The sequence below is a fragment of the Lissotriton vulgaris genome, chromosome 1_1 (assembly GCF_964263255.1).
Source record: "Lissotriton vulgaris chromosome 1_1, aLisVul1.2, whole genome shotgun sequence".
Lineage (NCBI taxonomy): Eukaryota > Metazoa > Chordata > Amphibia > Caudata > Salamandridae > Lissotriton > Lissotriton vulgaris.
Window position 1 is genome coordinate 1,614,478,356 of NC_141685.1, and position 26,368 is coordinate 1,614,504,723.

Consider the following 26,368-nt stretch of genomic DNA (forward strand, 5'->3'; position numbering starts at 1 on the left):
TCATATTTTGTTTATTTTCATGTCATGTAGGATGATTCAAATACTCTGGGGACACTCACGGTCATTTAATAGTACATTAGCAGTTCTGTGTTTGGCAAGATGGGGTGCGGATACGGTTCAAGCAGTGCTTAATTAGAGCCGGTGGTTTCCGGTACTCACCACCGGCACTTATTTCACAGGGCCGGGGCTACAATTTCTGACCCTGCAGGTGGTGGTCTCAATATTAATTGCCCAACTTCAAAATAAAAAGAACAACATACATTGCATGGTTACGGGCTGGTATGTTTTCATAGGCAGGCGTAGGTCTGTCCAGGCAGGCATGATTGTGTATCACCACGTTAGTGATGACGTCATTAAGCGTGTCATGTATCCAAGAAATCATCATCAATGAATGGCTTGCATTCTATTCTCAGAGTCTGCTGCACCCTGCCACTGACTGAGCTTAAGCCTCCCATTGGATAATTGTAGCTGGGGGCTGGCTTATGACTGAGTTAAGGCAAGGAAGCTGCAAGAGTGCATTTTTAACTTGGGAGTGAGGGCTCACGAGGAAGAATAAACAAAAGTAAGTGTGAACTTTCCGTTTGCTACGTAGCAAGAGTAGTATAGCCTGCAGCCGTGCATTGCTACTATCCTCAATGTACTCAATGCAGCTGTGGTCACCACAACTTTTTGTGCGCTATGGAGCCACTTGCAATATCGGTGCGCTGCCTCCCAGCATGCTAATTGCGGAGTGTGCGTGAGCTCAATAGGCGCAACAGCCATACTCATGTCTCACAGGCATTGGCAGCATTACGGCTGGGGACAGTGCTTGTGCTGTAGCAGGCAGGGTGACAGAAATTGCCGGATATGGTCTGGGATATGCAGATGTCAGTCAATTATGTAGTGTACCAGATTCCAGAAATTTCTGTTAGGTGGTGGGGGGCCCGACATCTAAAAAGATTACGTTGGAGGGGCTCAATCTAAAAAAGTTTGAAGACCACTGTTCTGAAGGGATGCAGATGGACAGAGCGGAGTCTAAAGGGATGCAACTGGACAGAGCTGGCTTTAACGGGATGCAGATGGACAGAGCTGGTTCTAAAGGGATGCAGATGGGCAGAGCTAAGTCTAAAGGCATGCAGATGGACACAGCTGGTTCTAAAGGCATGCTGATGGACAGAGCAGGCTTTAACGGGATGCAGATGGACAGAGCTGAGTCTAAAGGGATGCAATTGGACAGAGCTGGCTTTAACGGGATGCAGATGGGCATAACTGGCTTTAACAGGATGCAGATGGACAGAGCTGAGTCTAAAGGCATGGAGATGGACAGAGCTGGTTCTAAAGGGATGCAGATGGGCAGAGCTGGCTTTAACGGGATGCAGATGGACAGAGCTGAGTCTAAAGGGATGCAGCTGGACAGAGCTGGTTCTAAAGGGATGCAGATGGACAGAGCTGGCTTTAACGGGATGCAGATGGACAGAGCTGAGTCTAAAGGGATGCAACTGGACAGAGCTGGCTTTAACGGGATGCAGATGGACAGAGCTGGTTCTAAAGGGATGCAGATGGGCAGAGCTAAGTCTAAAGGCATGCAGATGGACACAGCTGGTTCTAAAGGCATGCTGATGGACAGAGCAGGCTTTAACGGGATGCAGATGGACAGAGTTGAGTCTAAAGGGATGCAATTGGACAGAGCTGGCTTTAACGGGATGCAGATGGGCATAACTGGCTTTAACAGGATGCAGATGGACAGAGCTGAGTCTAAAGGCATGCAGATGAACAGAGCTGGTTCTAAAGGGATGCAGATGGACAGAGCTAGCTTTAACAGGATGCAGATGGACAGAGCTGAGTCTAAAGGGATGCAGCTGGACAGAGCTGGTTCTAAAGGGATGCAGATGGGCATAACTGGCTTTAACAGGATGCAGATGGACAGAGCTGAGTCTAAAGGCATGCAGATGGACAGAGCTGGTTCTAAAGGGATGCAGATGGACAGAGCTGGCTTTAACGGGATGCAGATGGACAGAGCTGAGTCTAAAGGGATGCAGCTGGACAGAGCTGGCTTTAACTTGATGCAGATGGACAGAGCTGGTTTTAAAAGGATGCTGCCGGACACAGCTGGTTTTAACAGGGTGCAGCTGGAGACATCAGAGATCAGCAGAACACAGAAGGGTGCAGTAAAGGCCTCTTGGTGTCTCACCTCCCTGGAAGGGCATGGCGGATGTGTCCAATGATTCCTGCAGACAGGTCGATCTTCGCATACAGGCAGCCCACAGTCCCAACAGTAACCAGGAGCCAGCTTGTGGGGCTGGCGGGGTACACGCCCGTCAGGATGCTGTTCTGTGGGGGTGAAAGAGGCACAGAGAGACAACTACACGGAGGCCAAGCAAATAATATGCAAGAGGCTGCAGGACAGAGGGGATGTGCAGGCAGAAGAAGAGTCAGGCTGAAACAGAAGAAGAATGCCTAGAGGCATGTGAGTGCTGGAATCAAAATGGCAGTGAATAGAAGGGTGCGGGAGAGAGGGAACTTGGGACCAGAGAGAAGCAGGCAAGGGTAGGGATAAAAGAGAGAGTGAGGAAATCCGGTCAAAAGAGGGAGGATCGAGGGAAGAGAGAAACACACGAGAGGATCAGAAAATGAGAAGAAGGAAGGACTAGGGAAATACTGGAACAACAAAGAGTTGGTGAAGAGGGGGTCAGAGGAAGAGTGGAACAAGGAGGGGGAGGAAGGGGAAAGGGGGAGAGAGAGAGAGATAGATAGAGAGAGAGAGAGAGAGAGAGAGAGAGAGAGAGAGAGAGAGAGAGAGAGAGAGAGAGAGAGAGAGAGAGAGAGAATGAAACATTGGAGAGGATCAAAGTTCAAAAGGAGTGTCTGTGGGAGGATCAAGGACCAAGATGGGAAAAAGAGGGAGAGTCGAGAAAGAGAAGGTCACAAGAGTAAAGGAAAATGGGATTCGAGAGTTAGGGATTCTGAGAAACAGATGAAGAAAGGATGGGAGTGCAAGAGGAATAGGAGAGAATCAGAGAAAGGATGAAACATCCTGAGAAAGTAGGAGACAGAATCAAGGAAGAAGATAGCAAGACGGGTGAGAGAGGCAGAAAAAAAAAAGATAATAAGGGAATAACAGGAAGAGACACGTGCAGTGAAAGAGAGGACCATACGAGGCGAATGGAAAAAGGAACAAGAGAGGATCACAGAAAGAGAGAGGAGCAAGAGAAAGAATGTGGGAATGGGATGAACACGAGAAAGAATCAAAGAGAGGGACAGAGGAGGGGAACGAGGGAGGCAGAATGAATAACAGCTGCAGAGAGAGAAAGAAAGAGAAGAGAGATAGAGAAATGGCCCCGCCGCTAACCTTTATGCGTATCAGTCGCTTTCTCCAAGAGCGAACTTCTGTCAGAAAGAAGAACTTCAGAGCCTCCCGGCTCAGCTGGAAGTCAAATCCATCTGGAGTGACCGTGAACTGGAAGGCCACGGCCTGATGCGCTTCTGCCATCTTGGGGTGCTCGCGCCACCTGTGCAAAGACTGAACATAGAGAAGAGTCCAGCAAGAGAGTTCCCTCTGGGTCTCAGACAAGGTAGCAATTACAAATAGACATTTGGAACGGGTCCCTATAGGGTCCTATAGTTATGTCCTTAACTAGACCGGCAAAAACACTGATTGACTTCTGAAAAGTGAATGTAAAAAAAAAACGTTAAGGTAATCCATGTCAGCGATTTCATTCCGGTTCACAATTTACATGCTGAACACTCTTAGGGAACACAAGAATAAGTAAGATATTTCCAGGGTGCTGTGTGCTGTATTTTTTCGTGTAGCACATTAGTCCATAATTAGACGAAATTCACCTCCAGAGGTTTATGAGGAGTCACAATTGAACGCTCCGGAGTTGAGGCTGAAGGTGGTGCGAGTTGCTCACAGAGCGAGTTTCTCACAGTGCCTGTCAGTGGGTCAAAAAGGTGTTCAGAATACATGGGCACCCAATCCTTGGTCTTGTGCAGAGCACACAAAGCGATGGCCACCTATTACGGATGCAGTTGTGGTTCTGTGCAAATGTGTGTGAAGGAGTTACACAGTAGTCAAAATATTGACAAGGCAAAAGACAAATGCAGTGCTTTCAGGTGAACGTGTGCGTTGTGTGTTTAGGGGTGATGAAATGAAGGAGATGAGATAAACTGCTTTCAGGAGAGTGAAAAGGGGCGCTAAAGAGGAAAGAGACGAGGTGTAAGATATGTAGATGGGCTAGATGTGTAGAGAAAAGTGTGTACCTGTCCGAACGAGTAAACATACCAATAGGGATTGAGGCATTCTGAACACTATTACCTCTTCCACAGGCCTCAATAATGTTTAGTTCATGGTCTCAATCAATTAGAAATCTTTATTCGGCAGCAACAAGCCATAAAAGAATGCATCACAAAGATAACACATTTCTTAATAAAACACAGTAAAAATTAATAAAATAGTCAGATTAGAGTTCCATAGATAAAGGAGCATCTACATGCATAATGCATATCAGCGTCATTTTTCAAGTTCAAATTTCATCATTAATCGCTGTGGCAAAAATAAATGCATAAAACGTCATTTTCCAACAATATTTCGAAGCCAAACTACGGAAGAAATATATTTATAAACCATTAGGCAAATATATTCATCTTTTAAAAGCTGGAGATAATGCAAAGCAGCCCAACATTTCTTATATTTAGGAATTTTAAAAGTGGTTTTAAAAAAAGCTGGTCTTTGTTTGATGTAAAGTTTACAGCGTGCTCTGTGCAGATTCTGAATCGCAGGGGCATAGATCCAATTTAACATCAGAGTATACATTTCGTGGATATGAGACCAAAAAGGGAGAGATTCCAAACCTGAACCTAATAAGATAGTACAATTTAGCATGGCTAAGGTAGAAGGAAGATAAGGCTCAATACCTGGAGAACAGGCTAGAAGTGAGTGGTCAACAACCCTTTTTATTGTCATCTACTGTGTACCACTCAACGAATAGGAGTAAGCAAAAAATTCTCTTTTCAGCTTTGCCCTTGATGTTTTGGCAATATTTCTGGGGTTGTCGAAACAATCCAACAATCCCAATGTCTCCAATTGGGTTTTAACATAAGATATCCATGGAATTTTACTCGCCCACTCCAATTTTAAACAGTCTGTAATAACAGCATGATTCGAAGCTGCCTCTTCCTTTACCCAGATATTGTGCCACAATAACAAAGGAGCTAAATGTACACGAAAGGACAGGGGAATCACACCGAGTTCGCCGTGACAAATAGTGGGGGCAGTACTTTTTGGGACACTCAGCAGACGTTTCAAAAACGTATTCTCAGCTCTCTGGAGGCATTCAATTACAAATGCCCCAGACTCCCGCACCAAACTGGGTGGCAGCACACGTGTGTGCTTTATACATTTCTGTCATTGCCTTTATTGGTCGAGAGCCTAGCTTTTTTGTAAACTTAAAAATTGCCTCTGGGTTTTGATTAAAACCCCTGGTCCTTCCCTCTACTAAATAGGACCAGGTATTTTTTTAATAAAAAAAAAATCCCAAATAAGAAAAGGGGGGCACATGAAGCAATTTCTCTTTGTTTATAAAACACGTCTTTAGAATTTTGGGGGATTTACCCACCACCATGATATGGGATTTCGCTACATTCATCTTCATGCCAAGGTCATTCATAAAATTATTAAAACTAATTAAGAGTCTTTGCAACCCCACCCCAGTTCTGGACATTAAAACACAATCATCTGCATATAGCAGGAGTCTCCAACCAGTCGATCGCGAGCTACCGGTAGCACGCGTAGCCACCATGAGTAGCTCGCGCCTTGGATCTAAATTGTGTAGCCTATTATTGTCCTTTAGTATTATTAGGCCTTTTTCACAGCCGTTGCCTGCCCTCACCAAGCCTAACTGCTCAGATTGGCCTAACTGAGCTTAGCTGGGGCAGGGCAGGCCAACGATGATGACACTGTTCCTGAACTCAGCCTCCACGCTACCTGCCTTTCACTGCCTGCCACCGCGCTCTTGATCCTGCAGGACGTGTGCCGGAGCGAAGCAGTGGGTGAGCCTGAGCAGAGCAGCAGGTGGGCCGGAGTGGAGCAGCAGGTCCTTGGAAAGCCTGCTAGCATGCAGGTGGTGCAAGCAGTATTGAACTGCTACAAACCCACGCCACCCGATTTTTTTCTACCTGGCACATTATATTTGAGCAGCAGATCTATCGGTAAGCACTGGCCTGGCCAGTAAACCTCTTCATGCTCTGTTCTCCAGACGGTCCGTGTTAATTTAAATATTATTGGGAGATGATTTTATTCCTTGTTTATGTTTTGTGGAATGTATAGTTGGTTACCTTTAAGATTTTTAAGGTCATTCTGGAAAAGTTTTTGAAATGTGAATTCTTCAGATATTAGGAGGTGGAATGAAATTTAACAGTGGATGCAAACTTGCAGTGTCTTAACTAAACTAGAAATATGCTATTACCAAAGGAAAATTGTATTTGATTTTTACATTAAAACTTTTGTGTTGAAACAAGTTTGAGTGTTCTGTAGTAAAAGAAAGGTCATTGTGTGGCAGACAATGTTGTTATCCCTGTTAAGGTGTCGTACCTAAGATTCAAAACGGAGTGAGTATTCAAAGATTTAGGGTTCAATGTTACCACTGGTTATATAGTACTATTGCTCCAGGCCCCAAATAACTCGCAAGCTTTGGATTTCTTCCCTCCCCCGCCCATGTCGCTTGGCCTTTTCGTAAGTTCATAAGAGGTGCTAGCTGTGCTAGCAATATACTGCTTTATAGTGCCTGGGTCGTCGTTTCTTGACAGTGCCACTAAGCAGTTCCTCACCCTTTTGCACATGGGACACTACTGTGACATACACTCGCTTGTCTTCACCAATTTTAGGATCGTAGATGCATCTGGTCCATTGCTGACCATTGATTTGAGTGGGAATGTGGCCACACAGTTCATTTGTAGTTCTAGGTCTCATTGTAGGAGACACAGGCTCAGACTACCTGGTATTTTAATTTTACAACACACCCAAAAGTACTGCCATCAACCTTCGGATTACCTATTATGAAGTTAGTTCATGCTTTATTATAAATTGGTTGAAGCCTTGTGTACTGTAAACGTGCTGCAGCCGCTGGTATGCCACGGGCACTTGATGGACTGGGTCTTGTTTATAGCCAAGTCTGAGCCTACCGTGTCCCATCTGCTCCCGAATTATGAATGCTAAATATATTATGCTAACTACATTTCGGCTGGTTTATGAGTGAAAGAGGCCCAAAGGATGCCTTTAATTTAGCAACTTTGCCTGACAGTTTGGAAAAATCCAAAACGATGACTTTCAGACAAAATCGAAAATGTATTTTTTCCCCGCTTTCCAGCTCTGGGTTGTACATTAGCAGAAGCAGGGTGTTGCCAAGTTTCAGTTTCCTTTACCAAAGGCGCAACATAAAGAAAACTATCCCCATCTACACTCCTAATAAGAATGTAAATTATTTCACTCTTCAGAGCAGCTTTGAATTTCTAATCCAGTTTTAATTCTTTCTTACCCTCTTTGGAGAAGTTATTGACAGCATATGCACGCTTGTCCAAATTACAAATGTGTTTAATATTCAGGGACAGTTATGTGTGTTTTCAATATTTAGCACAGCAATAGCTCACTAACATTACTGCAGATAATCTCTGTGCCACCATCCCATTTCTAATATATGATGTCCTTTTTCGATCTATTCAAAGAAACATTTTTATTGATGTTGCATGAAATATAACAGAACATTTCTATGCAAATACTCTATAATAGACTCACACATTCAAAATAAATTTAAGGAAAATGGTATTTAAATCAATTGGTTTAAAAATGATTAAAGATCATCCGGGCAAGGCTCTCTGCAGAACAGAGCTGGTTCTATTGGGTGCCTGAATGGGTGGGGCTCTGTGCCAGAGCCCACTTTGCACATTCCTAATACATCTCTGTTCCTGGTGCATGTGGCAATTAACACCAACACTACAGCAGTTTCTTTGGGTAGCAGAGTTCCAGATCATAGACAAATTTTGAGTATTCTAGTAAAGTTGAATCCTCAGTTTGGAGGTTGAGTTTGCCTGCCTCTTGGAAACAGAGCTTATCTGTTAGAGTGCTTCAGCACCAAAATATCACTGAAAATAGCAAGGTTTACTCTTCATTCAATAAAAGCAGTTAAAAAACAACAGGTGTTTCACATACTTACAAACGTTGTTTTACAGATGCATTGTGAGCCTCTGCCCTGCCTAGCTGCATTGGCATGGCTGATTTACTTGCACATGAAATGCTTTTTTTTTTAACTCTGCCTGATTAATGATTACATTTAATCATTGATATAGCAGTGTTTCAGAGTCTTTTCTATTCAAAATAAATAGCATCTATCTCAGAAGTTATCCTGTTTACAAAGGAAGCTATGGGAGGGTACCCACCTGCCTAAACAGAATAGCCACATGAAGAACTGGAAACCTTCCAATTGGACCTGGGACAAAAGCATCTAGGAGTGTTAAAATTTAATTTTTTCACAAACTCAGTTAAGCTTCCACTTGATTGGGCCATGCAGTATGTTGAAAAATGTATATTCTACATAAAGATAAATCCATGTTCACCCTCACAAAGAAAACATAGTTAATAAAACCCTTAATTAATCAAACTAGTTAGAAACTATTTAAACATGAACCAGGATGGGACATTTTAAAGCTGTAATAAAAATTAAAAAAAAGAGTATGTGGCAAAGCGGAAAACTAGTGACTGCACATTGATGCTAGACTTCAATAATTCACATTTAGTAATGAATATATATTGAGGTTGAACTTTTGAAGTGTGTGAACAATTTAGTCATAAAAGCAGGTCATGGGCTTGTATCCTGCAGTATTTCGTTACACTTTCCAGGAATGCTTCTAAGCAAGACAAGCTTTTGCTTCAGGTAGCTGGTAGCACAACCTGCAGCTGTCTGTGGCTTCAGAAGAGGGAGAGTGGCCCCTTTTGTTCAAATAGCAGTATGGGCTCCGAGAAATAAGGCTTAAAGTCAATGATACTGGGCGTAGGTGGGTCTCTCGAAAAATTGCGCGAGTTGCCTAACCTTCAGTAGCTCACGACGCTTTTCACTTCTCAGAAGTAGCTCTCACTACACGAAAGGTTGGAGACCCATGGCATATAGTAACGCTGGTAAACTGCGGCCTATCTGAGGAACGTCCACATTCCCATATTTAATGTGGCTCTCTAGGTCGTTAAAATACAGACAAAATAAAAATGGGGCGAGAACACAGCCCTGGCGTACCACGCGTTTCATTTCCTTTGCGGCAGTAAGTTCCCCACCAGCTCCATAACAAACTCTCCCTGTGACATCCCGATGCATAGCTGCTAAAAAATGCACAATGGCCGGTATGATGCCCATTACCGGCATCTTATCTCAGAGCCTCCCTCTCTGCACCCAGTCAAAGGCAGATGTCAAATCCATGAACCCTAAAAAAAAGGGAGCCAAGCTTGGCTAAAGTATATTTTCCTATGACTAGGTGCAGATTGAGGCACTGCTCGACGGTGCCGAGGCCTCTCCTGAAACCATATTGGATGTCCGAAAACTTACCGTTTTCTGTCACCAATGCCTCCAACCTTTCTAAAATTACTCTGCCCATGGTTTTACAAGTACAGTCAATTAGTGATATTGGCCTGTAACATTTGTGATCTGCCCTATCACCTTTTTTTAAGATAGGAACTATTATCGAGGATCTCCAGGAATCGGGGGTCCCAGAACCACTTAGAAACTTAAAATTTTTGTTAGCAGGGGGAGCCACAAGGAAGTATTAGCTGAGAACAAATCCGCAGGAATGCCCTCAGGGCCTGAGGCCTTGTTTCTCACAGTCTGTGTTAGGGCCCTGTCCACCTCATCTAATGTGGGCGGTGTCAGGGTGATGCCTCGTAGTTGAAATTAGTACTAAAATCGGGTTCACTGTCGATTTTATCGAGATATGAAAAATGTTCGACCCAAATCTCAGGCATAATTGCCACATCAATCTTGCTGCTAACACTCCCAATAAAATAATCCTGATTAATAGTTTGCCAAAAGAGTTCATAATCTCCATTTTGGCATGCTACGTGGAGTTTTTCCCCAAGCTTCATATCTAATTTCTAGCTTTTGTTTCTCTACCGCCTGCTTGTATTCAAGGCGTGTCCGCTTTACCTCGGATGTATTTCGGGGTTTTACTTGCATTACCTTAATTTATTGTGGAAGAAAGTACAGTCACTATTAAACCACCTCTTATTGCTCTGTATACTAGACTTAATTCTTGTGGTCAATGCAACATTTATGGTCTCTGTTATTGCCTTGAACAATGTTACCATGTCTGAAGGACTTATGGTGTCTTCCAGACAATCTAAAACTTGCGTCAAATTAGGTGTTATAATTTGACGTAGGACCAAATCAGGGTGTATAGTGGACCACTTCTGAAGTGGTTCACTATACATGTACTATACAACGTAAGATAATGGCCCTGATCTAAATGTGGCAATTTGATCATAACATTGGTTTGTTAGCTCTAGAGAGAAAGAGTAGTGATCGCTATGCCAGATTTTATGAATGTTGAAGATCAAGGAGTGAGGTTTAAAATACTTTGAGGGAGCAGTAAAATCAATTAAGGTGCCTTGGCCTCTCCCAGTTTATGTAACTAAATCAGTGCCTACAGAATTTATAAGGTCCACGGTAAGGAATAATGAAAATTTTGACAAAAGTGAATAAAAAATATTCCCGCAGGGATTATGACTAAAATGACAACTGCCATCAGTCGCCCCAGTTCACGGTCTAAATTTCAGATTTGAAACATTTTCAATATTATTTACAAAAATATAATTGTTGTTACTCATTTATCTTAAACAGCTAACAACCATTGACAATGCCAATAGTCATGGATGGTTTTAGATGTATGTCAGTTGCAGTGTTATATATCTGGATGCAATAACAGAAAGCTTTGGAAATCACAAAAATTGAGGTCTATATTTAATATGCCTTTGCGCAGCCTTGCGTTATGCAAGGCGACGCAAGGACAACGCAAAGGCTTCAGCAATATTGACAAAGCAACTCACGGCCTGATATGCAAGGCCTTGCCTCGCTTTGTAAAGAAATGTAACACAAGGCAGCTGCTTTCCTTGCGCAGAGTTACATTACATTTTAAGTTGGGAGGAATTCCATGGATGGAGAATGGGCGTTCTCATGCATCCACTCATGGACTTTGGCGAATTACCAGATTAACAAAGACTTGTACACCTTGAAATGCATCAAAAATGCTACAGCTTGCTAAGTGAGGCATAACCAGAAGAAATATCTGTATTTCTCCTCTGTATTTCCTCTTTCCACATGTGCTGCATTCTGCAGCACACAAAGAAAGAGGAAAATACCTCTAAATGTTGATGTTCTGAAAGAAGGTATCCCTTCCTGCACAAAAACAATCCAGTCTTTTTCTATATTTTCTTGAGAATTAAACAAAATATTTCAATACTTGAGCATTTGTTTGGCCTAAACTTGTTTTCATATTTGTGTCTATTATTTTGAAGTTCGAATCGTTGATGTTGCTTAGACCTGCAGGCTCCAATAATGATTTGGGAGTCCCCAGATTCCAGTAAGGATTCACTGGGGGTCCAAGGAAGTCAAAAGGTTAAGAACCGCTGCTTTATCCCATATTTGAAATATCTAATGGTGCTGTGGGCGCGGCTATCCTAAAGAGCTCCATCAAATCAATAGAGTGTTGCAAAAGATTAAATCAATTGAAGGGTAGGCCTGAGTAAACTTGCATGCACCCTTCCCTCATTGGCTCTGCGCCTCATCCAGTGAGGTATGCAAGGTGCATTTAATAAATCACTGTAAAAGAATGAAGAGTGGTGCACTGGCGCCAGTTCTCAAACTCTCCAGACGTCAGCCAGACCTGTGCCTGGGAGTAAAACAACCCACAGGTTGGTTTTCCGATGCTCCCTCTAAACTCCAATCATGCATTGGTCAGCCTGAAAATTATAACACAAAACATGCATTAGTAAATGCATCAGGTTTCGCCCATGTGATTAATAATAAGCTGTTTTTTGTTGTAAGTTGTAGCTTGCTGAGTAGTTGTTCAATATAAATTATTGAAGGGCTGTTAAAATGTTATGACTTTTTAATGTACAAAAAGGCAATATATTGTACTGTTACTAGTAGTTTAGTATGGGTAAGTAATAGCCAGATTTTTAAAAATGAAAGAGGGAAATAATAGAAGTAATTGATGTAATAGCAATATTATGTGTTTAGAGGAGTTCTGACAACTTTTGGGCCCGGTGCCACGGCACCTGCTGCACTATTCAAATCATTCTGATAGTGCCTTCAAAATAACTGCATTTGTGACTACCTGTTTAGCAGTACAATATAGCAATATTTGATGTTTGGAGGAGTTATCACAACTTTTGGCCCCAGAGTCAATGCATCTGCTGCACCATTCAAATCATGACCCTGTTGTCTGCAAGGTAACTGCACTTGTGGCTGCCTGTTTAGTAGTAAAAAAAATTCAATTTTTGGTCCTGGTATCACTGCACCTGCTGCACCGTTTAAACCTGTTATCTGCAATGTAACTGCATTTGTGACAGTCTGTTTAATTTGTGATTTTAGCAATAATCTTGGTTTAGTGGGGTCCCAAGAGCTTTTGGCCCTGGTGCAACTGCATCTGCTGCACCATTCAAAGCAAGTCGCTTTTAACTGCAAGGTAACTGCAATTTTAACTGCCTGTTTGGTAGTCAAATATAGCAATATTATGTGTTTAGAGGAGTGTCTGGAGATTTTGGTCCCGGTGCTATGGCACCTGCTGCACTATTGAAATCATGACTCTAGTGCGTGCCAGATAACTGCACTCATGACAGTCTGTTTAGCAGTAAAATATAGCAATATTTGGTGTTTAGAGGGGTTATGACAAATTTGGCCCCGGTGCAACAGCACCTGCTGCACCATTCAAATCAAGTCTCTTAACTGCATGGTAACTGTGACTGCCTGTTTAGTAGTCATATACAGTAATATTATGTGTTTAGAGGAGTTGTGACAAATTTTGGGCCCGGTGCCACCTCACCTGCTACACCATTCAAATCATGACCTTGTTTGCAAGAAAACTGCACTTGTGGCTGCTTGTTTAGAGTGAATACAACATAGCTCTTATATATTAACTTTATTTTTAACACACAATATTTATTTTAACATCTAGAATGTGATCATAATGACAAAATAGATTATGGTGAAAAACGAAATCCGATAATACCTACAAAGTGCAAAGAAAGGTACTGAGGCATGAATAGGAAATGTCACAAGTGTTCTAAGGCTAAAGCATCTCCTTTACGCAACGGAGTAATAAAAAGCAAGCATGCCAGCTCACTGTTAGAAGCTGCCTACCTTTTCCGTGGAAAGAGATCTTATCTTGACAATGTGAACAGCTGTAGTATGAGTATCATAAATACGTTAATGCGTGCAGCCAGGAGATATTAAAAAATAAGTTTCACCCAAATGAACTCAATAAATCGGCAATTGGAAGGGATAAGAGCCCCTTTTAGGATATATTAAACACAAGAGATTTCACAAAAGGCAAAAACCTAACAATGTTTGCAACAAAAAAAATGTCTATTTGTTTTTTGCACAATCGCTGGATGCCCTATCATTGTCACATGACTATGTTGCGCGATAGTATAATGACCCTTCTGCCGGTCTGTAACATTTTCATTACTTGGAGGTTGTCCCTCTCGTATATGTGGTGTTAATTGTTCAATCATTCAATAATGTTTCAATATGGGCACAAACCTTGATATTTGGCACCACCACCAGCACAGGCCGAGGGTATGTGACAAAAACTATGGGCACGGGTCAACGCCGGATTGGTAACACGGGCATTCGGTCAATGACCAAGGGGCAGGTATCCGAATTCCAACTGTGAGTTGCTTTTTTGAGCAGCCTGGGGGACCGATTTGGCAGTTTCTGCATTGTTCGATGCTGCCAGCGGCCTAGTGGATGCCTGAGGGACAGGCACGGCCCGTGACGGGCGTTTCACCGGGCGGTGACGTGGGAGGGTCAGGGTGGGGGGTAGTAAAATGCGGGATACGGATGATTTAAGGTAAGTACCGGAAAAAAACGAATTTCGTTCCGCGCGCTGCATCGCCAAATGTGATGCAGCGTGCGCAACAAAGTTGTTTTGTTTATTTTTTTCGGTACTTACCTTAATCCCTTGGGTGCTCATGACGAGGCCAGCTCATCATGAGCTACGGCGCTCCGGTGCCCATGACGAGGTCAGCTCGTCATGACCTCGCCCATTCCGTGGAACGCTCGCATGCTGGGCTGATTCCCCTGCTGTGCTGGATGTTCCATTGGAACAGGTGTGGCCATGACAAGCTCAGCTCGTCATTAGCAACGGACCGCCGTAGCTCATGACGAGCTGACCTCGTCATGAGCACCAGGGCGCTGTACGCGCCCCCCCTTGCCCCCCCAGCACAGCGGGGGAAACAGCCCCGCACGGAAGGGGTTAAATTGTCCGTTTCATGCATTTTACAATCCCCCACACTGCCCCGCCCCACGTCACCGCCCGGTGGCACGACCGTCACACGCCTGCTGAGTGGCCTTACTGGAGGCAGATGGGCGTCCATTACCTCCCTTTTATCAACAGAAGAGCTGTCACTCCCTTTCTCTCACTGGGCCGGCCAATTAATATATGCATATTGAGTGGGGGCAGGAAGCCTGAGCAGAAGTGGCCTCAGTTGTTTTCAGGTGTGTTTCACCAGTGTAAACTAATCTGTGCATTTTTTTTAACCCCACCCCCTTTTCTTTTCATAAAATTGCGCTGAAGCAGTATTTTGCTGAAAGGCAATGTGCAAATGTGGGCCACTGTTTTTTAGCGTGCCAGGGCCGATTTTTAATCCCAATCCACCGGTACACGTGTAAAGGCGTAATTTGGACCCAGTCCATTAAAAAAGGGAAGCGAGAGGAACATAATCCTCAGGTGAATACGTGGGGGAGGGAGAGCGGTTCAACTGCAGGGCTTTAAGTGGGACGAAAAAACTGGGGGGTCTCTCAAAGGGGCGTGGCCAATGTAATTAGGGGCGTGGCTTGACACATAAGCTTAAAAGTCTGTGGTTAGCATAGTGTGCCGCCCGACTTGTATTTTGGTGTTTCTGTCATTACATCTAGATATAAAATACAAGTAACAAAATACCTACAAGTCAGGACTATTGTCTTTGTCAATGGTTGTTAGTTGCATAAGACAAATAAGCAGCAACTAGGCTTGCATAGAAAGTGAAAAAGCTTCCACTTAGAGCCCTGGTGACATCACAACAATGATGCTATTCCTGACCTTCAAAAAGATAAGTGGCAATATAAGCTGTTCAATAGGGCTCCCTCAGTCGTACCAGCGCTCGGAGTCGTGTGTTTAAAAAAGCAGACACGAGAGATGTAAAAAGCAAGGATTTCCCTTCCCTTTAGGTCGTGCCGTAACTTCTCCACTAGTGAGAAGTGAGCAGTGTGAGCAGGATCATAATGACAAAATAGATTATGGTGAAAAAATAAATCCGATAATACCTACAAAGTGCAAAGAAAGGTACTGAGGCATGAATAGGAAATGTCACAAGTGTTCTAAGGCTAAAGCATCTCCTTTACGCAACTAAGTAATAACAAGCATTGGAAATGCAATAGGTCTCGCATTAGAAAAGTTGGAGCTATTGGTTCTGTAAATGACAATTTTTTTTAATGTGTTGGTCTTGAAAATAGCCAAATTAATAGCTTTGTCATTTACAATGACAATACTTTCTTTTTCAAATGTGACACCTATCGCATTTGTAATGCAACATGTTTTGTATGTATGTAATCAAATGCAAAAAAAACGAGAGACACAGCCCGCAAAAAAATTGGCACGAAATGAAGACAAGGCACACATAAGTGAGGGCAAGTTAGACCTTTCAGTGCGTCTAAATACTAAAACACACGATACTTTAGAGACCTAATGTGTTCTAAATTTGCAAGGAGCGATGTGTTTGGCTTCATGGTGACAGGCTTGAATCCTAGTGGGTCCACTTGACCATTATCCTTCAGAGGTCGGACAAACATAGTGCATTGAGTTGGGTAATTGCAAACGTCTGTAATTTAATTTAACGCCAAGAAACCTGAAGCTGAACATGCGCCTTACGTTAACTGGTGCTGGGCTTTGTAAGACACGTTATTATAAAACGGGAGTCCACTGAGTTTAAGAATGCTAGAATGGTGTGCTAAAGCTGTTGTATACCAGTCTCAACAAAACGATTGCACGTGAATCTCCGATATATGAAATGCATCTAATTGGTCTGTTCACACTTGGGGCCATTGTGTCATGCTGCCCTCCCGATATACACAAAATCAGTGGCAGATCGGTAATCGACACACTGTGTGGAATGGAAGTGTGGAGAATAGGGGAGAGTGGGTAATGTAAAACAAAAACACCCATTAAAGCCAATTCTAAGCATGGGGGATGCAGGGAAGCTAATTTCTGTTTGCTGAACTTTGTTGTCACAGGTAGCGCTTGGAGGGAGGATCAGGAGGCAGGATAGAGGGAACTGATAGAGTTTAGACTGAGGCAAAAGCGCGGCGGGGGGAGCGGTGGGCAGTAATTTAGGCAGCTAAAGAAGAGATAGCGAGGGGTCTGTTTACAGGGTGAATGTGGGGCGAGGCCATCTAAATGAAGGATTTTTTTCCAGATAAAGAGAACAGGGTGGGTGATGACTATAATCCAATAGGCGGTCCCTCACATCGGGTCTGTGCGTTACGGGGTTGGCACCATTCCGACAATACACGGACTAATTTAATGTTACAAACATAAGGAAAATACAGTTTAAGAAATGGACATAGCAGCCAAGGTTTTGGTTAGCTAAGTGTGACATTTTCAGTGGGGTGAGTGACGTGTTAGCCGCTGTGAGTGCTGCTGTCCGGCGGCAGGGGTTGGGTAGTGAAGTGGGTTTGTGAAGCGCTCTGACACCTTCGGGTAAAGTCTGCGCTATATAAACAAGTTGTGAGGAGCCTGGAAATAATAAATAAAAGGAGACACGGCCTAGCGGCCGTGAAACTTAAAGTACTGAGTCAGAGCGTGTGTGCAGGGAGAGAGGGGGGAGGTGCTGGCTGCTGGGGAGGGGGAGGAGAAATGTGAGTAAGGCTGTGTGAGGGGAGAGAGAGGGGAGGTGCTGGCGGCTGGGGAGGGGGAGGAGAAAGGCGAGTGGAATGGAAGTGTGGAGAATAGGAGAGAGTGGGTAATGTAAAACAAGGCTCGGGGTGTTTAAACGCTCTGCCCTAGGAATAGCAGGCTTCAGGCGTTAGTAGAGTTTGCCAACCTGCTGACACATCCAGACCCGATACACGAACAAAGCGACAGTTCAGAGAGAGTGTGCACCAAATTTGCCTATCAACAACCTCCCACCCACCCCTGAAAATGTTATCTTTTCATACTTTTCATAGAGCGTGCATGATAGGTGTTTGGGGGAATCAAATTTCAAAAGAAATATATCAAAACAAGATTTGCTATGCAAAGCAGGTGCCTGTAATCTGCACTGACACGAAACGCCAGGACTTGCTTCCTGCTGTTCGTGTTTCAGCTGCTGTGGTGGTTTTTTAGCTGATAAAATAGCTGAGTGCGGAGCGTCGGCTACAGAGATGTGTGGGATCCAAACGTCACAGATTCAGATCTTGGCAGGGCACGTTCGGGATCTCATCCTTCCGGTGATCGCTCAGCCAAATAACTTGCAGTATAAAAATCTCTAGAGGCCCGACTCACAGATATCTTGTCTGTGAATATATCAGACTTGTTCTTCACATACTCCTCGATTTCGAGGTTTAAGTCATATAAACAGAGCAAGGAGTAGTGAATCGATATTGAATGTTTAACTGTTGTGCTTGCCGTACAAACTTCCAACATCCGCCAATTGAAAAATCTCACACAAACGTTTTATTGGAAATTAAACATATATATTTTGTAATAGTTTAAAGTTCCTCTTGATGACCGAAGCCAGAGACCACGATTGCTTGGCCCATATGGAATGAACAGCAACACGTGAAACAAGCAAAGGACGAATGACTCTCAATCCAAACAAGAAAAGTTAAATAAAGGGAGACACGGCCTGGCAGCCGTAAAACTGCAGGGAGAGAGAGGGGAGATGCTGGCGGCTGGGGAGGGGGAGGGGGAGGAGAAATGTGAGCCTGGCGGCCGTGAAACTGCAGGGAGAGAGAGGGGAGGTGCTGGCAGCTGGGGAGGGGGAGGAGAAATGCGAGCCTGGATGTGTGCGGGGAGAGGGAGGGGAGGTGCTGGCGGCATCAAGCTGGGGAACAGATGGCGATTTACTGGCGATACGATGATGTGCACGCGCATTTTAACTCTTTGCGCTTGCGCATTGAGCTAAAAGCGCACATGCACTGCATCCAGTGGCGTCACTAGGGTTGGTGTCACCCGGTGCGGGTAACTCATGGTGTCACCCCCTCACGACCTACCGCATGGACCTTCTCCGCTCCGAGTCTGCCAGTGGACACAGATGGCAAATCGGGACCATACAGAATCCTTAGTAACGTTTGTAAATTTAGTTCCTATATTTCCTGCATTTTTATATTGAGAATTTCATCCATGTAGTGCATTGCTACATCATAATTGAATCCTCAACATAAACAAAAAAACAGATGAAACAAACAAACCATTTAACTAAAGTCAGTAGGCAAGTGTTACATTTGTGTAGTAAAGTCAAATCCATCTGAAGAGGCCAACTCACTATCAGGATAGCAGTGTAAAGTCATTGCAACCTGGCTGGAACAGTGGATAAGAGTGCAATGAGTTAATGGCTGCAAGATACATTTCTGTTGCAGCTGATATTTCAGGATACAGGGCACAACCCCGGTGTCCTGAGAAACAATTTCAAGTTTTCAAGGCCACTTAAGTGAGTAAGGCGAGTACAACCTGGCCTATAGACCTTAATTGGGAGACCCTCAAAGGAAATCAGCTGGTTTAAATAAAAAATAAATTAATAAAATGAGTTGCCCTTTCAGAGGATCCTTTCAGGATTCATGGAATCTTGACATCTAAATTGGCGTCTGTTGTACTCAGTCTTTGACTGAGTACCATTTACTGCAGACACTATTTCTGGTTTCAATGTAATGCGAATCCTGAAAAAGATCCATCAACCAGGCAAGCTTTACGCCAGAGTACCGCAAACCCATGGTGAACTTCAACCCATAACTCACCATTGGGGGTTTGCCATCATAGGTTAGGACCACAGAACCTCACATGGTGCGGTATGGGTCACAGAAACTTGCTGTGGGTTTGCGATACTCAAGGAGGGTTCACTGTACTCGTGAGCCATGCTGGGGCAGGGCCCAGCATCAATGCACAACTAGGTTTACCTGCATGCATAGGGTTGGTGAACAACCTTTATAACGCAACTTTTAGCACGCAGTGCTATTACAACGCAGACTTTAAAACGAAAACCATTACAACGCATTACACTAGGGGCGCTCTAGGATAGGGAATAGTTTTAATTTACTATCCAACACCTTCCCTAGTGTCCATGGGGACTGGTTTTGGAATAGTAAATTGAACTATTCACTATCCAGCACCCCCCAGTGTAATGCGTTGTAATGGAATGCGTTTTAAAACTTGCGTTGTTACAGCATGCGTGGTAAAAGCATGTACATCCATAGGGTTGTATGCAGGGCCTAGTCCTGGCTGTGCGTAATTCAGTATGTCATTAAAAAAGTAGGATATTCACTGAAAAAAACAGTTATAAACTGATTTATACTTCGGTCTCAAAGACGCAAAACCACTAAACCTTGCAGTTTTGGTTTGAAATGCATCCCATAATTCACACCACCCAAAGTAAAACAAGCATTTAAAATAAGACAATAAAGAAAAGGTGACTAACAAGCGCAAAACCTGGTGAACGACTTGAGTTATGGCATATTTCACTGATTTTGCTCTATTGGGCAAGAACCTTAATTAAGGTTCCTAACTATTTTTTTTCATTGAGAGAACACAAACAGACGTGTGTGTCCTGGAACAGTAGTAAGTTTGCTTCGCCATGAGGTGGCATGAAACGGTCCCACTGCCACACACGTCAGTCCTGAGACATATCCAAAGTGGTAGATAGCCAAAGGCACAAAGAAGCTGGAAATGTAAGGACCATACCACTCTCTTTAAGTCAGGGTGTTGCATTTTGTCCAAGAAAAAAACAGTTATAATGATTTTTGGCTAGATAGCATGCCAACAGGTCACCACCACCCCATGCAGGGTCAATTTTAAGCACGCAGCAGGCTGATTCTCATTTTTGATCCAACCAAATTGATTTACAAATGTTTTAATGGCACATAGGATCCCTAATGAAAATCACGAAGACATCAATCTGGAAACATTTGTACAAAAATGGCACATTAAATCTGCCAATAAACGCATGCGCCATCTGTGCACACTGGCATACCGCCACCATGGAACAATTGAGTCCAAATATAGAGAGGGTAAACATTGGGACACAAACTTTATACTGCAGTAAAGATTTCGCACAGGCTCCCGTTCCCATGAGAGGCAAAACAAAAAAAAAAGTCTGCTAAGTTGATGAATGAAATACTACAGTTTCTCAAAAACCTTATACTAGCACCGTCATGTTTTCCACAGACGTAATGTTGACAGACACCTCCAACAAAATAGCGAGTTACTTTTCTCAGGCTTTGCAGAAGCAGACATTTTTTTTATTTCAAAGTATTTTTTCATTCTTCTTGCGAGAAACCCCTTCACTGGCATCTTCTCTTATGCATGCAGTGGTGGTGGTAAAAGGCAAAATGATGGGGCCCCTCAGCAGAATGGGGAGAGGGGGCCCCCAAGTCACCCCCTTATCTCACTAATATTTATTGGCATGTGACCCTCGTTGAAGGGTGCAGGAACTGGCCGCGCGGCGCATCCGTATCGCACCAGAGACCAGCATCATCACATGCATCTGGTGCGTGCGTGGCGAGGTGCTGCTGCAGTGAGTAAACAAACTCACTGCACTGACTGCAGTAGTACAGTAGCAGTAATTTATTTTTTTGGGTGGCGTGCGCTTGAGGCTTGCACGCACTAAGCCCCAGCGTAACTGACCAGATTGGTGTCACCCCAGATGGGGTGACACCCGGTGCGGTCCGCACCCCCCGCACCCCCCTAGTGACGCCACTGCATCAAATCGCCTGTAAATCGCCAGTCTAATTAAACTTCTGTTTAAGCCCCTATAGTCTCGCTCCGCTCAATGCTCATTGACAGGCGAGACCTAAAAAGCAAGCATACCAGCCCACTGTTAGAAGCTGCCTACCTTTTCCGTGGGAAGAGATCTTATCTTGACAATGTGAACAGCTGTAGTATGAGTATCATAAATATGTTAATGCGTGCAGCCAGGAGATGTTAAAAAAAAGTTTCACCCAAATGAACTCAGTAAATCGGCAATTGGAAGGGATAAGAGCCCCTTTTAGGATATATTAAACACAAGAGATTTCACAAAAGGCAAACCTAACAATGTTTGCAAAAAAAAAGATGTCTATTTGTTTATTGCACAATCGCTGGATGCCCTTCCATTGTCACATGACTATGTTGTGCGATAGTATAATGACCCTTCTGCCGGTCTGTAACATTTTCATTACTTGGAGGTTGTCCCTCTCGTATATGTGGTGTTAATTGTTCAATCATTCAATAATGTTTCAATATGGGCACAAACCTTGGTATTTGGCACCACTACCAGCACAGGCCGAGGGTATGTGACAAAAACTATGGGCACGGGTCAACGCCGGATTGGTAACACGGGCATTCGGTCAATGACCGAGGGGCAGGTATCCGAATTCCAACTGTGAGTTGCTTTTTTGAGCAGCCTGGGGGACCGATTTGGCAGTTTCTGCATTGTTCGATGCTGCCAGCGGCCTAGTGGATGCCTGAGGGACAGGCACGGCCCGTGACGGGCGTGTCACCGGGCGGTGACGTGGGAGGGTTGTAAAATGCGGGATACAGATGATTTAAGGTAAGTACCGGAAAAAAAACGAATTTTGTTGCGTGCGCTGCATCGCCAAATATGATGCAGCGTGCGCAACAAAGTTTGTTTTGTTTATTTTTTTCTGTACTTACCTTAACCCCTTGGGTGCTCATGAGGAGGTCAGCTCGTCATGAGCTACGGCGCTCCGGTGCTCATGACGAGCTGAGCTCGTCATGACCTTGCCCGTTCCGTGGAACGCTCGCATGCTGGGCTGATTCCCCTGCTGTGCTGGACGTTCCATTGGAACGGGTGTGGCCATGACGAGCTCAGCTCGTCATGAGCAACGGAGCGCCGTAGCTCATGACGAGCTGACCTCGTCATGAGCAGCGGGGCGCTGTACGCCCCCCCAGCACAGCGGGGGAAACAGCCCTGCACGGAAGGGGTTAAATTGTCCGTTTCGCGCATTTTACAATCCCCCCACACTGCCCCGCCCCATGTCACCGCCCGGTGGCACGACCGTCACACGCCTGCTGAGTGGCCTTACTGGAGGCAGATGGGCGTCCATTACCTCCCTTTTATCAACAGCAGAGCTGTCACTCCCTTTCTCTCACTGGGCCGGACAATTAATATATGCATATTGAGTGGGGGCAGGAGGCCTGAGCAGAAGTGGCCTCAGTTGTTTTCAGGTGTGTTTCACCAGTGTAAACTAATCTGTGCATTTTTTTTTAACCCCACCCCCTTTTTTTCATAAAATTGCGCTGAAGCAGTGTTTTGCTGAAAGGCAATATGCAAATGTGGGCCACTGTTTTTTAACGTGCCAGGGCCGATTTTTAATCTCAATCCACCGGTACACGTGTAAAGGCGTAATTTGGACCCAGTCCTTACCAACGACCCCGCCACCGCCAGAGCCAACCTTCACGAAGGGATGAAAGAGGTAGCCGAATGGATGAAGAACAGCCGCCTGAAACTGAACACAGATAAGACGGAAGTCCTCATCCTGGGATCCTCACCTGCCGCTTGGGACGACTCCTGGTGGCCCCCCGCCCTAGCCAGCGCACCCAAACCAACAGACCACGCACGCAACCTGGGCTTCATCCTGGACTCCTCCCTCTCCATGACCAGACAAGTCAACGCCGTCTCCTCGTCGTGCTTCAACATCCTGCGCATGCTACGTAAGATCTTCCGGTGGATCCCCACCGAGACCAGGAAGACGATCACCCAGGCCCTCGTCACCAGCCGTCTGGACTACGGCAACACCCTCTACGCCGGAACCACCGCCAAACTCCAGAAGAGTCTCCAGCGGATCCAGAACGCCTCAGCACGACTCATCCTGGACATCCCCCCGTCGCAGCCACATCTCCGGACACCTGAGAGATCTGCATTGGCTCCCGGTCAACAAGAGAATCACCTTCCGTCTCCTCACCCACGCACACAAAGCCCTACACAGCCAAGGCCCAGGATACCTCAACAGCCGCCTCAACTTCTACGCTCCCAAACGCCAGCTTCGATCGACCAGCCACGCCCTCGCCGCCGTCCCCCGCATCCGTAGAGCCACCACAGGGGGACGGTCCTTCTCCTACCTCGCCGCCAAGACATGGAACTCCCTCCCCACCCACCTCCGCCTGACCCAGGACCACCTCGCCTTCAGGAAGCAACTCAAGACCTGGTTGTTCGAGCAGTAGCAGATCCCCCCCCCCCCCCCCCAGCGCCTTGAGACCCTCTGGGTAAGTAGTGCGCTATATAAATGCAATGATTGATTGATTGATTAAAAAAGGGAAGAGAGAGGAACATAATGCTCAGGTGAATACGTGGGGGAGGGAGAGCGGTTCAACTGTATGGAGTGGGAGTGCTCAAGTTACCCAAAAAATAGGAACCGTTTCTAGGACGGCATCAGCGGGCATGGCCGTTTTATAAAGCGCCTGTAAAAGAATCCTCGCTGTCGCTTCCAGGCGCCCCGAGGCTGGGATCGGAGCAGGGCAGAGCGGGCGGCCTGGAGGAGTATGGGCGTGGCGGAGACGAGGGCGGGAGAGACAGTTTACTCAGTCACGAGTTCTGGAAGCACACACACAGCGGCATATTTTGGGAACTGCGTCCGCGTTTGTTTCCATCACACGGGCCTGGCGCGGCCCCAACTGTGTCAGGGAGCACAGCCGCGTGGCCTGGAGGCCGCTGCCGCCGGGGGGCGCGGTGCTGCGTGCCCGGGCGGTAGAACTGTAGGCGGCGGTGCTGTAGGACGGGGTGCGAAGTAGAGAGTGGCGGTGTTCGCAGGGAGGTTGTAGGGTGTGCTGTTAACAGTGGAGCCATTGGCTGGTATGACGGTGGGGGCGATGGTACTGTGGGCAGAGTGTTGAGGGCGCGGCTGTTGTGGAGCTATCGATGGTATGTTTTTATAGGGAAATGTGCAAAGTAGAACTGCAGGTGAGGGCCTAGAGTGGAACGCTGTGAGGTGTCGAGGGTGACATTGGTGTGTATAGGTGGAGCTATAACGGATGGCATTGCTGCGGTTGGTATATTATATAGTATGTAAGGTGTGTGATGCAGAGTAGAACTCTTGTATTTTTGCAAGTGAGTTGTAGAGAGCAGAAGTGTGGGGGGGGGGATGTTAAAGGTAGTATTGTAGGTGAGGAACTGGTGGTGGATTTTAGAAGTGCATCTGCCTTGGGCGGGGTGGAGAGGGTGGCAGTGTTTCAGTTTTTTATTATTATTTATTTATTTTATGCGTTTTTATTTAGCGCTGACTTTAACCGAAGGTGTCAGAGCGCTTCACAATAGGAAGAGTAATGACACATGAGGAGAAAATTACAAGTGAGCATGTTATAAAAGCAAACGTTACGTTACATGAAGCAATAGTGACAATTGTGAGCAAACATAGTACAAGAGGTAGCAAACGGTACGTTGCAAGAGGGTGGATTTGTGAAAGGGGTGTAACGGTTCGAATTGTAGGACGGGTGTAGGTGAGGAAGTAGAGCAGCGGGTGGGTTGGTAAGGACGGCGATATCATCACCTACCTGGACTGCCTTGGGAGGCTTGCCTACTCTCTAAACCCACGGAAGGGGTCTGCTTAAATGTAGGTCCTTGTCGTGGGGACTGAAGCACCTGATGATTATGCAGTGGTCTGCCCGCTGCGGTGCCCTTCGCAGCTCAGAGTGTACTCTCTGCCTGGGCGAGGACAGGGCCGGGCCCTCCCCTTCCTTCTGTAACAAGACACCAGCGCAGACGTTGGGCGGTGTGCAGTGCAAGCACAGAAGTGTGGTTCATATAAACATCCGCGGAAGAGGATCGCTGTTCCGCCACATGCGGGTGCACGCCCACCCCCCCCACCCCCCCCCCCAGGCACGCTTTTACTTATAACCAGCGCAAACGCTTATTCCAGACTGTGGCAGAGCTGGCCTTTGCTCCGAGTACCCCCGTCCACTCCCCGCCTCCGAAACCAAATGGGGCGCCCCCTCCATTTCTCATCTTTAAGGGAGTGTTGAAAAAAATGGGAGCGTTAGGGTGAAGATAATGCGGGCAAGAGAAAGGAATGACATAAAGAAGAAAATCTGCTGTGTTTCGCTCCGGTCCTCTGGCTCGGCTCCTCTCCCCAAGAGCGATCTTCAGGGGGGTTTGTATGCCCCACGAATAACCCAATTATATTTTGCATTTGGTCTGGTTCTGTTCTGTGGCGTTCATTCAGGCCACGAGTTGGTACAGTTGAAACGTTTGGACAGCAGCGACTTATCTGGGCTAGCAGGCCTTTCAAAAATCACAGATGGAAGCACAGAGGTAGAATTTTCTTTTTGTGCCCCCTGCAGTGTTATACACTTTTGTGGTGGGAATTAGTCTTCAGTTTTTTCCCGTTTTTATGGTCTTTGTCGTTTATGCAACTCTCACTTAACACCAGAGGTGGTGTTTAGATTTGTTGCTAACAAGCGGATTAGTGAATATCATGAGTACTCGCAATTTTTTTTTTTACCTAGGATCACACACTTTGGTAAAGCGGGGAAGCCAGGATTAATCACAGGTTTTCTGGTTTCACATTGTGCAGTTGACCTGAACAATGTGAAACCAGAAAATCTGAGATTAATGCTTGCTTCTCCACTTTACCAAATTGTGTGATCCTAGGCAATTGTTAATACTTTCCCTCCTTTTTCTTCATTATCACATATAGGAGGACATCGCAATATGGCTTCAGGATATGCGCCTTACAAAATCCTCCCCTGTGTTAAATTGATGAATTATAATGTTGTTCATGTATAATAGGAACCCAGGCCGCTCAAGAGGATGAACATAACAGACTTAACTCTTAGTTCAATATTGGCATTGTTGTCAGGGTGGAGGGAAGAATTCATGTTTTTAAATTCATGTTTGAGAACTATCTCTTTAAACAAAAAAATGCTTATCAACGTACTTGCTAGATGTTCAAGAAGTAGGGTGGGGGTTGGTGTT

At 45.2% G+C, this 26,368-nt stretch overlaps 1 protein-coding gene across 2 annotated transcripts in view; it reads right to left on the reverse strand.

Annotated features, from left to right (window-relative positions):
* CPT1B (carnitine palmitoyltransferase 1B) overlaps positions 1–25,172 on the reverse strand; it is a 243,969-nt gene extending 218,797 nt beyond the window's left edge. Inside the window, exons 1-3 of one of the 2 annotated variants that reach the window (XM_086918762.1) lie at positions 24,949–25,172; positions 3,329–3,499; positions 2,171–2,310 (exon numbers count right to left, since the gene is read on the reverse strand). In XM_086918762.1, coding sequence (XP_086774888.1) covers positions 2,171–2,310; positions 3,329–3,469 — 281 coding nt within the window. In that variant the 5' untranslated portion in view covers positions 3,470–3,499; positions 24,949–25,172. The remainder of the gene's footprint in view (positions 1–2,170; positions 2,311–3,328; positions 3,500–24,948) is intronic. The other variant, XM_086918772.1, reaches the window with a different exon arrangement.
* Positions 25,173–26,368: the final 1,196 nt, after the last annotated feature.